Source organism: Neodiprion lecontei, chromosome 6 (genome assembly GCF_021901455.1).
Source record: "Neodiprion lecontei isolate iyNeoLeco1 chromosome 6, iyNeoLeco1.1, whole genome shotgun sequence".
Lineage (NCBI taxonomy): Eukaryota > Metazoa > Arthropoda > Insecta > Hymenoptera > Diprionidae > Neodiprion > Neodiprion lecontei.
In genome coordinates, this window is record NC_060265.1 from 20,371,153 (window position 1) to 20,384,555 (window position 13,403).

The 13,403-nt window shown below is 43.1% G+C and overlaps 1 protein-coding gene across 5 annotated transcripts in view; it reads left to right on the forward strand.

Moving 5' to 3' along the window:
- LOC107223248 (furin-like protease 1) overlaps nucleotides 1-13,403 on the forward strand; it is a 140,029-nt gene that overhangs the window by 102,297 nt on the left and 24,329 nt on the right. For all 5 annotated transcript variants that reach the window (XR_006905129.1, XR_006905130.1, XM_046744459.1 and 2 more), the window contains exons 2-9: nucleotides 3,886-4,107; nucleotides 4,188-4,316; nucleotides 4,412-4,577; nucleotides 4,687-4,859; nucleotides 8,128-8,545; nucleotides 8,637-8,754; nucleotides 11,321-11,402; nucleotides 11,491-11,701. Coding sequence is in view for 3 of the 5 variants with exons in the window: in XM_046744459.1 (XP_046600415.1) it covers nucleotides 3,886-4,107; nucleotides 4,188-4,316; nucleotides 4,412-4,577; nucleotides 4,687-4,859; nucleotides 8,128-8,545; nucleotides 8,637-8,754; nucleotides 11,321-11,402; nucleotides 11,491-11,701 (1,519 nt within the window). In the remaining 2 variants the exon portion in view is untranslated. The remainder of the gene's footprint in view (nucleotides 1-3,885; nucleotides 4,108-4,187; nucleotides 4,317-4,411; nucleotides 4,578-4,686; nucleotides 4,860-8,127; nucleotides 8,546-8,636; nucleotides 8,755-11,320; nucleotides 11,403-11,490; nucleotides 11,702-13,403) is intronic.

The following is a 13,403-nucleotide window of genomic DNA, read 5'->3' on the forward strand; positions in this document are numbered from 1 at the left end:
GCTGATAACGTGACCATTTTCCAAACCGACCATAAACTTCGTTCCCATTGTCGGCTCGAAGTTCATCGATGAAACTCCAATTGCTTTCACAACATCCCCGACCTGAGGATTGTTGAGATCCATAACCAACGTCTCCGTTGGCTCTCTGATCCTTCTGATGTCCCACCACATCATCAGTCCGTCGGTTGAAGCCGAGAAAAATTCTGCATTGTTTTTCGAGTTGATCCAGAGCGCAAGGTTGGCTGGGTTCCTCATTACGGTTGAAACGTCGTTAATAAAATCAAATTTCCCCGAGGGAAAAACCCCCCGAGATCCAAGTCGACCTAATTGAACTTTAGTTCGTCTACCTGTGGCTGTACTGAAGATGGGAAATTTGGACGGGCGTATTGCCGGTTCGGATGTCCCAGTTACACACTTGGCCCGACATTAGTCCACTAATTAACATGGACGGATCCCGAGGGTTGAATTCAATAACAACCGACGGACAGAATGACTTTAACGCCATAAATGCATGGTTTGGATTCTCTGCCGGAGAAGAAAAGGGATGTTTCAAAGCGAAGTGAGAAAAATCAAAAATTACATACCTGGTTTTTAGCTGTAGGAGCAAACTATAGATTATACTTATTTACCGATGTCCCAAATATAAGAGTATGGACTCAGGTTTGTAGACTTCTGAAACTCCATACAGCAGTAGGAGACTGCCAATCTGTTGCCATGATCCGGAGACCAAGAAAGACTTGTGATAGGCCTGACGTTGATTTGCGGATCCGCGTATACGTTCACCGTCCTGAAAATAATACGACTCTGAAAGTCACCTGACATTCGCTGGGATGAGAGGTTATTTCTTGTATTCTCGAGAGCCAACCTGACGCCCAGGGGCAGCATCAGCTCCGTCGGTATCATGTCATCAAAGTAGTTCTCGTAAATGTTTACAGCGTTGTTTTGTAGAACGTAGTGCTCCATCGGCTGGAAAAGGGAATCAAGGCGGTACCGCAGTCGAGCGAAAAAATAAAACCGAGCTCCGTAAGTCTGGAGGTTTTTCATAGGCATAGAATTAACCAGGTACCTCAATTAGAGCCCTCAGCTTCGGGGCCCAAATGTCTTCCTTCTCAACTCTCCGTCTGAACCTGGCAGTCGCTTCTTCGTCTCGAAAATTTATTTCCTTAGGCCACCCTCCCTCGGTGTGATTCATTCCATTGTCTCTAACAGTCGTGCTGCAGGTCTGCATCTAAATATCGTAAAGAGAAAGGTAACGGCGGCGTGTTCCTTGTCACCACGTTTCGTACGACAAAACGTTGACATTTATATAACCTCATGAAGCGCCAGCTGAGTGGATTTTTGTACCGCCGCATGACACGGGTCTTTGAATATGTAATCGGACATCAACTCCGTGTTTGGATTTAAATTCTCGTCAACTACGGGTCCCCAGTTGTCGAATACGCATTGCTTCCCAAACTGGGAGCGTTGCTTCACGTAAACGTATTGAATCTCCATGGTTTGCGCCGTGCAGTCGTTGCTTTAAAATATATGCGATGAACACTGTTCGATCAAATTATCACGTACAAAACTTATTTCAAGTTCATTTATTACAAAATCAAGTATATATTATGAAAAGATAGGTTCGTCCCCTACGACTTTCACGTTTGTTTCAATTATCCCTGAAGTTTCTACGGATGAATCTGGCGTGAAATTGAATTTCTTCTTCGACAAGCTTCGGACAAGTTACAAACTAAGTTACAAGGAGTGTACTGTTTTACCACACCTTACACGTGTTCCAAAATCCTACTCACATCAACTCTGACACATTTTATCCTTTTATCACTTCACTGCCGGGAAGAAAAAAGAACATGAACATGGCTGAGCAAGTTCACACCAAGTTCTTATATATCGAATTCCCGAAACAATAGAAATTTCTCACGATAAAATTGAACGATTTCATTAATTCTACCATCCTATGCAATTTACAAATCAGGACTACAAATTATTTCCATTATTTCGAATCAAAAAAACCGTGTAATATAGCAACTTTAGAGCCCAAATTAATCTTAATATTTTAACACTGAACACGCTTAACTACCCTGTAAAAGATCATTTCACACGTCAAGTGCTATTCTGAATTGAAAGGACGATTCTTCGGGGGTGTAACTTCTTCGAACTGCCATCATCTACTACGTGAGACAACCTCAAATACCTATCCCGGAGAACTATACACAGTTTACAATGACCAGTCGTTATCCGTCATCGATAATCAATACCGTGTTAAATTTTGTCTCAAAGCAAAATTCCAGCCAATTAAAATCTAACTGCAACTTTTCCGACGTAAATCGAGTCTGGAGGTTAAGTTGGGGTGATATAAAGAAATTGATTTCGTTAAAATTCGAGCACTTTGACAGTCCAACATACCCCTTGAAGAATTATGGTTGGAATAACACGAATGTCTTCCCTAAAGCTGGTCCGTTAGCAACCTCCCGATATTTAGGGAGTAAAATTGCTCCATATCAGAAATGGCCGTTTCTCAACAACCCAATAATGGATCACCGCAGGTTGTATAGGACACAGAATTCAAATGATTGCGGATCACAATCGCCGGTAAATAAAGAAACGCCAAGTAGACGAGAGCCATCGTATGAAAAGAAAATATTTTCAGACTGTATGCGTAAAAATGAAGTTGTGCCAGAGGAGGCTGCTTTGCATGGTCATAACAAATCCCCCGTCGATCCTGTCACGTGCAAGTTTGCAAAATCTCAATCTACTGAGTGCACTCCGAAGAGGTGTACTAAAAAGGTTTGTCCGCCTCGGGCGATAAAAAAAGCATTAAAAGAACCAGGACAACTTTTGCCGGAACCGCCGTCAGACGTATGTAAATCCACATCGTGTCCCACGTCGGATGGATCGAACTTGCCTTATCCGGCTAAAATGAAAGGCTGTAAAAGCAAAAACACGACAAACAAAAAGGGCTTCAAACCTTGCGTTTCTTCCGAGGGAACGGGACCTCCTTGTGTCGTTCAATTGAAAGACGAGTGCGCGGAAAATTTGAACCTGCCGAAAAAAGGGGTCCCAGTCGAGGAGGACCGATTCATCGCGGAGATGAACCGCTGCGGGGCATTTAGCTATTCGATCCCGAAGGACAAGTTCACCATGAAGGACCTAGACAACTGTCATCCGAACAGGTCGGCCCTGAAATACAGGTTAACGAAATTGCCGAACATTAAAGAAATGTGGCGCGGCCCGGAGAAGACGAGCATACCGTTGCCGCCGAAACCTCTCCCAAGAAAAGTACATCGTCCCAAATCACCGAAGCTACGGCAGAAAATGTCCAAGAAGTTTTCGCCCACTGGGGAGTGGAAAAAGCAAAAGTTTACATTTCGTCATCGTGTCTATAAGTGCCCGTCGCAACAACCGACAAATCAACGCCCCCATTTCTGCTGTTACCCCATTCGCGATGATATCAGATGCGATCACTGCACGCCTCCACTTGCCGCCAGCCTGATAACTGAAACAAGCACCGCGCAAGCTCATCCGGAAATCAAAGAATGTCCGACACAAAGGCAACCGCCTGAACCGCCGCTAGATCCCTGTTGTCATCCGGTAACACCCGACTGTGGAGTTATCAGGACCAAAAATTACGCCATGAAGATGGAGGAGTGCAGGCGTTCCAGACGAAAACCTAAATAAGCTGAATAATAAAGCTGAAATTTCCGAGACGTACGACCCACGAATGTCAATGAAGAAAGTGTGTTTCGAGATCAAATTCCGATTCATCTTTTTTTGCTCTTTCCTATAACCGTGTCCGTCCATTGGACACACTCGTGTATTCCAGTTCTATTCGTGTTCAAGCTTACGACTGCAATTACTCAAAATAGAAAAATTAATTTCTGATTTCAGATACTGGGTGACTGGTATCACATGGAGCACCGGTCTGTGTCGAAACGATCGACGGAGCCACAGAAGAAGGTGCACACCCGGCTCCTGAGGGACAATAGGGTTCTCCGAGCCGAACAACAGCGGTCAAAATCGCGGACCAAACGTGACTACGTTGAAAGACACAGCTCGCCGACGATGCAGATGACCTTCAACGACGAGAAGTGGCCTGCGATGTGGTACCTAGTGAGTAAGACTTGCCGTAAAGGCCACGCAGCTACCTTGGTAAGAAAATTTATCATGTCACTCCTATTTTCATTGTCTAGAATCGAGGCAACGGGCTTGACATGAACGTGCAGGAGGCCTGGGCCGAGGACATCACGGGCACCGGTATCGTCGTCACAATTCTCGACGACGGTCTCGAGAAAGATCATCCTGACCTGTTGAGGAACTACGTCAGTAATTTGTACATTCGCTAGTTTTCGTACTCTGCAGAAACACCGCTTTCTTCGACACTATGAAACAACGACTTTCTACGTTTTTATCGCAGGATCCGGAGGCCAGCTACGACGTCAATGGGCAAGACGACGATCCCATGCCGAGGTACGATGCAATGGACAGTAATCGACACGGGACCCGATGTGCAGGCGAGGTCGCAGCTGTCGCTAACAATTCTAATTGCGCGGTTGGCGTAGCGTACGATGCTTCGGTCGGAGGTCAGTTTACGATGATCCTTGCGGTTAACGGTTAAGGTGATCGAACCTCCTCGAGTCGGTCGTAAGGGTGGAAAAATATAAAGGAATTCTTCTTTTCGATTTTCTCCAGGAGTTCGAATGCTCGACGGGGACGTTACGGACGCCGTTGAAGCCAGATCGCTGGCCTTCAATTCTCAACACATCCACATTTACAGCGCCTCTTGGGGTCCGGACGACGATGGGAAAACCGTTGACGGTCCCGGAGAACTCGCTACGAGAGCATTCATCGAGGGTATCACCAAGGTATTTTCTGCAACCCAATGTTTTATTTTATTTCTCACTACGGTCGCGGGCCTTTTTCATTCGGGGAATATTTTTCCTCTCGAGTGCTAACCGGGTTGTTTCAAAAAAATCAATTCTTAACGGGCTTCCTGCGTCGAGTTCCGATAGCCGAGAATAATTTTATTCAGCAGTTCAATTCCCATTATTCTTTCCGGCTTTTCAATATGTGTATGAGGGAAAATACTATTCCACGATTTGGTCACCTCTCTGCAGAATATTCTCATATCTACGTCTAGTCAATGCCACAGAGTTTTCTCCGACTTCAATATAACTTTTCTCAGATTCCGAAGCCAATTATCGTAAGCTACTATCAGATTCTGGTTCTGCGCGGCGTCGGTTTCTATACCACAAAAGACGTTTCCAAGTTTCTTAATTTCCTATCGGTTATATTCCACATATATACCCATACGCCGTTTTCAATAGTTCCATAGTTGCGGGTTTATTCGTACCTTGGAGTGCATTGTGTGCATCTATCTATCAACCGAAATGCCGGAGACTGTAAAAGAACCTATTATAGATCGAGTTTTGTTAAATCTCATTTCCCTGACAACAGGTATTTAATTCTCTTACAAATTTATTATACACAAATATTGAATCGATTCAGGCAGAGATTATAATTTGCAGAAAAAATAAATAAGAATATGAAGACAAAGTAGAAACATTTTTCAACCAGTTGGAGAACGTATGTGTGAGAATGGAATAAGCTTCGTCATAGAACGTTTAATTCGCATTTGAAAAGAGGCTCGTTACTTTCAACACCGGCATTTAACTGAGAAAATAGAAACAGATAGTCTTCGTGATTGGATAGTGAAATCAGTACTTGCAATTGGGTATTTCTCGCATTGACCAAACGAGCCATTCAGCGTTCAATTGTTGCGTGGATTTCCATGCCCGTTCAAAATTTGTTCCTTTTCAGCACCGTGTTCTCCGCACATTCGTTCCAAAGTTATCGAATTCGAAACATAATCGCAAAGTCTTAAACGAATCACCGACTTGCCTACAAGGAGAGGCTCTTCGGTCTTAGCATCGATGCGAGTACAATAAAATATCGGACTTGTATTAAACACCTTGGATCACAATCATGTGTCATGTCTACTTGGCAAACCTTCGGTGATAAAACGTCGCGCGTCGTATCGCGGAAGCAGTGATGGGTAGAAAAAGCAAAAGAAAAACTCTGGTATTCGATCGGGATATAAAGGAATGGCGAAAAATAGACTGTCCTCTTCCGAACTATTAATCAGAATCACGGCTGGTTGATATACGACCGGCAACAATGAGTCTGGGACAATGGCATTTCAGATCCGGTTCATCGTGGCGCGGCGAGAATATCATCCTCTGTCCAAAGAATTCACTCATTCGAGATATGTCCGCCGACTTGACGTACTGCCGACCAATTCACGGGCCGTTTCAAAGAGGATGAAAAGATTACGGCAGCGGGAGCGAAAAATTCGCTTAAATATGTGCAGCACGTTCGAGGCTCGCGTTTTGCGATTCCTGAATCCCAAATAAGCTGTGGTGAGATCCACCGAATCCTTGGCCTCGTCACTGTGCGTCGGTATCCTCGAAAAAGATCCTTACATACTTGCAGGAATTCTCTCTCAAATTACCTTGGTGTTTGAAAAAAAATAGACAAAAAAAAAAGAAGAAACGTTTTTCCGTTGAGCAAGCGTCGTTTGGTCATACGTAGCGATAATCATGAACGTTTTTCCAGTCTTTCTTCCGCAATGTCAAAAGCAAAGATTCGTTACAAGTTGTACGAATAAGTATAACTTTGCGCCAACCAATCGGCGAACTTTATCACAATTTCAACACCTTTGCTTTTCCTGTTTACTTTCTTCACAAACTCGATGCATGCTTGCACACTTCGATATTTCAAACATTATGTGTAAACTAACGCCGGGTGATCGGTGAAAATCCGAGTTTCCGATTCATTTTTGATTTGATTGCAAGATACCGCACTGCCTACGAAATAACGTATAAAGCGAGATAATTAATCGATGGCGTTTGGAGTGCAAATACCGCATCTGTCTATAATTTTTTTCGATTTTCGTTGAACCAATTTAGTCAGGGTCTGTTGCACTTGATGAGTAGACTGCACTTTGATCACATCACGCAAGTCTGTTCGTGCAAACTATGCGATACTTTGAAGCATGGCATGGGGGACACAATCGGGTTTGATCTTTTTTTTTCAATTCGAAAACGTTGCACGCTCCGCGAAATTGTCAATGTTTGAGGATAGCGCAGGAGAAGCCTGCACTGCGAGAGAGTAAATCAGTTGCGTATACGTAGAATATTGGATAGGATTATGTTCTGCAAAGTCTTATTTGGACAACCTGGGGAAAACCCTGACGCGATATCTACGATGTAGCGGGTTAAGTACGTATTCAACCCCTGTAGATGGGATTTGCGTAGTAATCTGGAACAATAGATTAATAGGCAACACAGTTCAGACTCTCAAGAGACATACTCCAACTTGCAGCCAATTCAATGATAGGTACGATCCGATTATAGCCCAACTGCAAATGCTGACTCCTATCGGCAACGTTATACCGTATATTAAAATTGTAAAGTTTTTAAATTGTTCCAACAAGAAATATTATAACCAAACAACTGTATAGAATTCATAAATAAATATACCAAATGGATGTTTCGCGGTACCGCGTCTGTTTGAAATACGAACAACCATTTCACGCAATCGTATAAATCTCAATGACGACACTTGGAACGTTGCCTGGTGAAGTTTAATACCTACATTGACGTATTCGTAGCAGATCGGCATTTTCTCTACCGCACATTCAGGGACCGATCAGACACTGATCTTTTGACAATATACCGTAGTGCCGTACGTAATACCAGATAAAACATGTAAACGCGAACCGGGGAAAGGTCTCTAAGGTCCGTTCGTATCACGCCGTAAAGAAAAATCCCGACGCTTTGGTCGTTGCCAAATGTTCCTTTTGAGCGGACGCCGTGACCCGACATCAAGCGAATAAATAAAAATAAAGGAAAAATAAAACACGGCGTGCGAAACTTGAGATGACGCCAAGGGATGTGCACGGGGGTCCATTTTAACCGACGCGTGCCACACGATCCGTCTGTAGGATATCATTCGGTTTCATCCCTCTGAATCGCGAACAAACCTGGACCGGAAATCGACACTGCGAAAAGCGATGCGAGAACCAGCAATTTTTCTGCACATCATGGGTTGAGGAAATCGTGCTGATTTTAGGGACGCGAGGGCAGAGGCTCGATATTCGTCTGGGCTTCGGGGAACGGAGGCCGCGATCACGACAACTGTAACTGCGACGGGTACACGAACAGCATATGGACCTTGTCGATCAGCAGCGCAACGGAGAACGGATTGGTTCCCTGGTACAGCGAGGCCTGCTCCTCGACTCTGGCGACGACCTACAGCTCGGGATCAAACGGGGAAAAGCAGGTGGTCACGACCGACATTCATCATCACTGCACCGGCAGCCACACCGGTACCTCGGCATCCGCGCCCCTGGCAGCCGGCATTTGCGCCTTGGCCTTGGAGGCGAACCTCCGGCTGACCTGGAGAGACATGCAACACATCGTCGTTAGGACGGCGAAACCGGCGAACCTTAAGGCGCCTGATTGGGTCACTAATGGCGTTGGGCGAAACGGTAAGCCAAGACGAGATTTTTCGAGACAGCGAGGATAGAGAACCTTTATTTACCCTAACGTAACTCCGTCGCCGTGTCATTGCTGTTGCAGTCAGCCACAGTTTTGGCTATGGGCTCATGGATGCCGGGGCGATGGTCAAGCTCGCGAGAAGGTGGAGAACTGTGCCGGAGCAACACAAGTGCGAGGTTCCTGCGCCTAACATCGGCCGGTGAGTAATTGGTTATAAACATACTCATTTACCAAGAAAGAATTTGGACTGAACCGGACGTTGTCTTATCGGAGATTGACTGGAGAGAACTTCTGAGAACTTGAATCCAATTAGGAACACGAGAACGTCGGAGAGGTCGGAAATGTACTCTTTGTTTTGAAATTAATTACAAGTAACCGATCGCGAGTACAAAAATATCGTTTTACGCATTCTTTATTTAGGGTCCAAAAAGTAAAAAAGAACTTTCTTTCCAGCCATAACTGTTTATTAATGTTTGCACGGTCTTTGAAAGAAATTGTGTAAACTTTGTCACATATTGTGCTTGGTTTTGCATTGTTATTTTGAGTTACACTCGATCGATGACCTCCAGAACTTGTAATTTTTTTTTCCGACGATCTGACGAAACGAAAAACAAAAAACAAATAACACAGTGGTTACATTTTTACGGAAAATTTTACCAGAATTTGAATTTTTATTATTTGGTAAATGAAAAACTGTATTTTTATGACTTTGTCCGAGCACCCAATCTACTTGAGACTCCGTAAAAACTTGAAATCGATTCTAGATATTGTGCAAAAATGTTTGAAAAATCGAACTAGGAGAAAAACGCGATCAATTTTGTGATAATACGTTTATCTCAAGGTGGAGTTTTCTTCACAATTCTCTTTTACGAACGAAAATTTTCACTAAAATCTGCGATTTTTAATATTCTAGTCGACGGAATCCTATTCGATTAATCTGTGAAATGATCTTGAGCAACCGGTTGAGGTATAATAAAATTGGCCTCACTTAGTGTTCAGTTGAGAGTCCTGAGATTGACGCGTGATTTGAAAAGAATAGCATCCTTCAATATCGTAATATCTGAACATGACATATTCCTGGCCTATTCTTCGACCAGACAATCTGATGAATGACGAGCTCCACTCATATATCAGCTACTTAGAACCATCCAGCCCATAATCGACAGCGGCGCCGAGGAAAAATCGAACGTCTCGACGTTTTTCTTCCCGTTTGTCTACCTAGATTTATGAAGGATGAAAAATTTCATTCTTCCCATTATAACATCTTGGAAGAAATCTGGCTACGTATCCTCTGATTAAAATCAAGGATCACGGTCGGTCACTTGGAGTTATTATGTAAACGATCTATTTGAAATTTTTATTTTTTTCAAATTTTACGCACGGTATTACAATTTTATTTAGGGCAGCATGTGTAGCTACTACGGAATAAACGAAGCCAATCACTTGCAACGTGATCAATGTAAAAAGATCGCGACTCTCGGGTAATACTGGTGGAAACTGGGACGATGTTTTATTTGTTTTTACTTCATTCTTCGAGCTTAATATAAATCGATATCACTGCGATAAGCAATTTGTCATTGTATTAATCTCCGGATCGGATTCTTTATCTTTTTTCCTCTACTAAGTATTTTGCCCCGTATACCGGGGTGCAAAGATAAATCTTCGGCGAAGCGTTGATAAAATCGTGTCGATACTGCGGGATACGACTTTTGCAACCCTATCAAGTCACTTTCAACAAATAAATGAAAGACGAACTTTCTGGGTTTGGGGTTATGGAAGTATATGTGTAGGATTGAACGCATCCTCACGCGATCCGAGCATAAAGTATCCCACGAAAAATGAATTGGAACATTGTAGGTATCCTAACTTTATCGTCTCGTCGTCAACCTAGATACGATAAAAAAAAAAGTCTCACACATGTTTCTTCCCACGTGTTTCTCCTTGAAAACTATTTCTCGCAAATCTTCAGGATTCACTCATATTAGGTACCTAGCTGTCCTGGTCCAAGCCAGCTCCATCAGAAATGTCACGCGTGACGGCTCTACGAAACGATCCCACGGTAAGGGTAGTAGCAATATAGCGCTATATCTCCTTCAAGCTTTGTCGCGTCTTATATAAAAAGTGCCCTCAAGCTTTTTCCAACCTTTCGAAGAAATTGTATTTACCGTCGCGCCACTCGCGGATTGTGTCTACTTTGCAAACATCAAAAGACACTCCTCGCTTCCCGCAACCCGACTAACAATAAGCCGTACGAGTAAATTCGCGTTAGTCTTTGTCCAGCCTATTTCGCTCGTTGCGCTAGTTCCGTGATTTCGTTGGTTTTCCTCCTTCGTTACCAAGTGAGATATAAAGGTAGATAGAAAATGTTGTCAATGCTGATATTTTTACCATAGAAACTGTGACAGATAAACTTGGAAAAACAGTTACCTAAAGTTATTATCAATTATCCTCTATATCGAAAACTTGATCACAAATACCGAATTCATGTAAAATGAAAATGTGTCTCAAGTTAATCTACAAAAATTCATTTACCATTTACATATATTAATTCGTCAAGAATAAATGGTAAAATATTAAGAATAGCCGCGAAAAACTTGAAGGGATGCAATCGCTGTTCTTTTAGAAAAAAGGAAAGGAGATAAAAAAAAAAAACGTTACGAAGAGAAGAGCAGAGCTTATAACGCTTGACTAGCAATTTATTTCCAAATGTAGAGCATAACCACGTTTTGTTTTTTTTTTTTTCTTTTTTTCTTTGGTCTTTACAGAACGATACCACCAAAGAGCCAAATCACGCTGATGCTGCACGTCAAGGAATGCAGCGGCGTCAACTTCCTCGAGCATGTCCAGGTAAGCCTGTGAAATATTTCCTCCTTTCCATTTCCCTCCATATTTTCGAATGAAAAAATGACATTACCTACAAATGCGATTACTTCAGGCCAAGGTATCGCTTACGGCCGGCAGAAGAGGAGATCTTCAGATTCAGCTCACGTCACCGGCCGGCACCAAGAGCACGCTCCTGGCGAAGAGGCTGCACGACGCCTCGAAGGCCGGTTTCAATCAGTGGCCCTTCATGTCCGTCCACACCTGGGGAGAACGTCCTCACGGCTCGTGGAAGCTGGAGATCCACAACGAGGGTCGTTACCTAGGTGAGTAAGCGCGCTCGTCGATAATAACCTCGGCGAAATGCGGACGTGGAACTTGGAATCCTCGGTGCTTTCGGAACACCGTGCATAAAATTTATGACACTCGCCGGTTCCCCGTCGTTATGAAATTGCATTTCCGCTCGATCCTCGTCTGCGTAATAATCCTTTTACATCAACGTGTTATACGCGTTGCCGTTGCAGATGTTTATGTGGCAATTTAACTCGATTTATTCGCTAAGAAGCTTATCGTCGAAGCATTCGTTTGCGGAAAATCTCCACTCGCTCGAATTAATAATTCGCGCGGTCTGGTGATCGAAACGCGTTTTATCACGACAGAAGTTAACAAGTTTCACACGCGAAATAGTTGAATCTCGTAAGCTCTCACACCGTGTCCGAGTCGCAGTTAACAAACTGCTTAATACCTCGTAAACGTAACGTTTCACACCAGTTGCGAAGAACTCAAGTCGCTTGATAATATACAGGGAAGATTTTTTTTCTCACGCTCACCGGTTGTTAAACAACTAGCGATTAAATGTAACTGTGTTTCATCTAGACAGCATTTAAGTGCTTTACCATCCATCCTACTCGTGATATTTTAGACGTGGTTAAAAACAAATTTTTTTTCAAATATACATCACCTTCCAGACCACATGATTTCTTCTCACGATTATAATCAGACAATTTATACGGTTACAAATCTACAGAGCGAGATTACTTTTGAGGCAACACTTGGTCTCGTTGCACCGAAAATCACGTTCTTACATATTAACTTTAGTCAGATATCAATTCGGGATTATCAGAACAAAAGGGTTGTAAAATCCAGCGTGAAAATGCGTTGGTACAACAGCCGAGCATGCGTCCAAACAATATTCTCTCCAAGTTTAATGCTTGTGTAATCTGTCTCACATAACTGTTTGCATTGTCTACTGACCTGGCCTGTAAAAGCTTAAATTAACAGTTGGGCGAACAGATATACATGTATGTACTGACAATGAGTTGAGACACTGATTGTTGGGGTCCGTGAATCTGAAAATGTTTTGCTTCAATCGAATAGCTTGTCTATTAATTTACGAAGCTATTGACTAATCTCGGGCGTAACCTTTCGTGAAAGAAGCAACGCCGATAATCCAAAATCGAATCAGCCTCCGTTGAATCGCAAATACGGAATTACGGATGTAAATCGCAGTGCGCAAGTCTTGTTGTTCAGAAACAATGATACGAATCATGACAATCGATGTTACAAGCTAATGAAAGATCAGAATTTTCACGATACAATGGAAACTCTGTTCTTTTGTAGTCTAGGGAAAATACGGAAAAAGGTATTACCACACCGGAGAAGCATTTCTTGTATGCTGGACACTTCCATTGTGTCTAGTTCGACTCGGGTAATCCTCGCGTCCTTGAAATGTGAGAGAATACAAATAGCTTCGGAGTTGTTCCCGCTCAATTCGTCAACGCTGGAATTTTCACCGAACTGAAGTCTGTCGGACGTAATTTTACAGTGAATGGAATCTCAAGGTCTAGTTTCATCAGTTTCCCTTTTAGAATCTGGGAGAAAGAAACATTTCAAACGCGGTTACATAGCCGAACCGTGACGGTAGACTTCTTTTTTAATGGATTACACGCATCAGATGCGAGAATTTAACAGATCCTGGGTTCATTTTCGATCCACAGTCAGTGTCATCCGCTCGGTTTTTTTATGTAT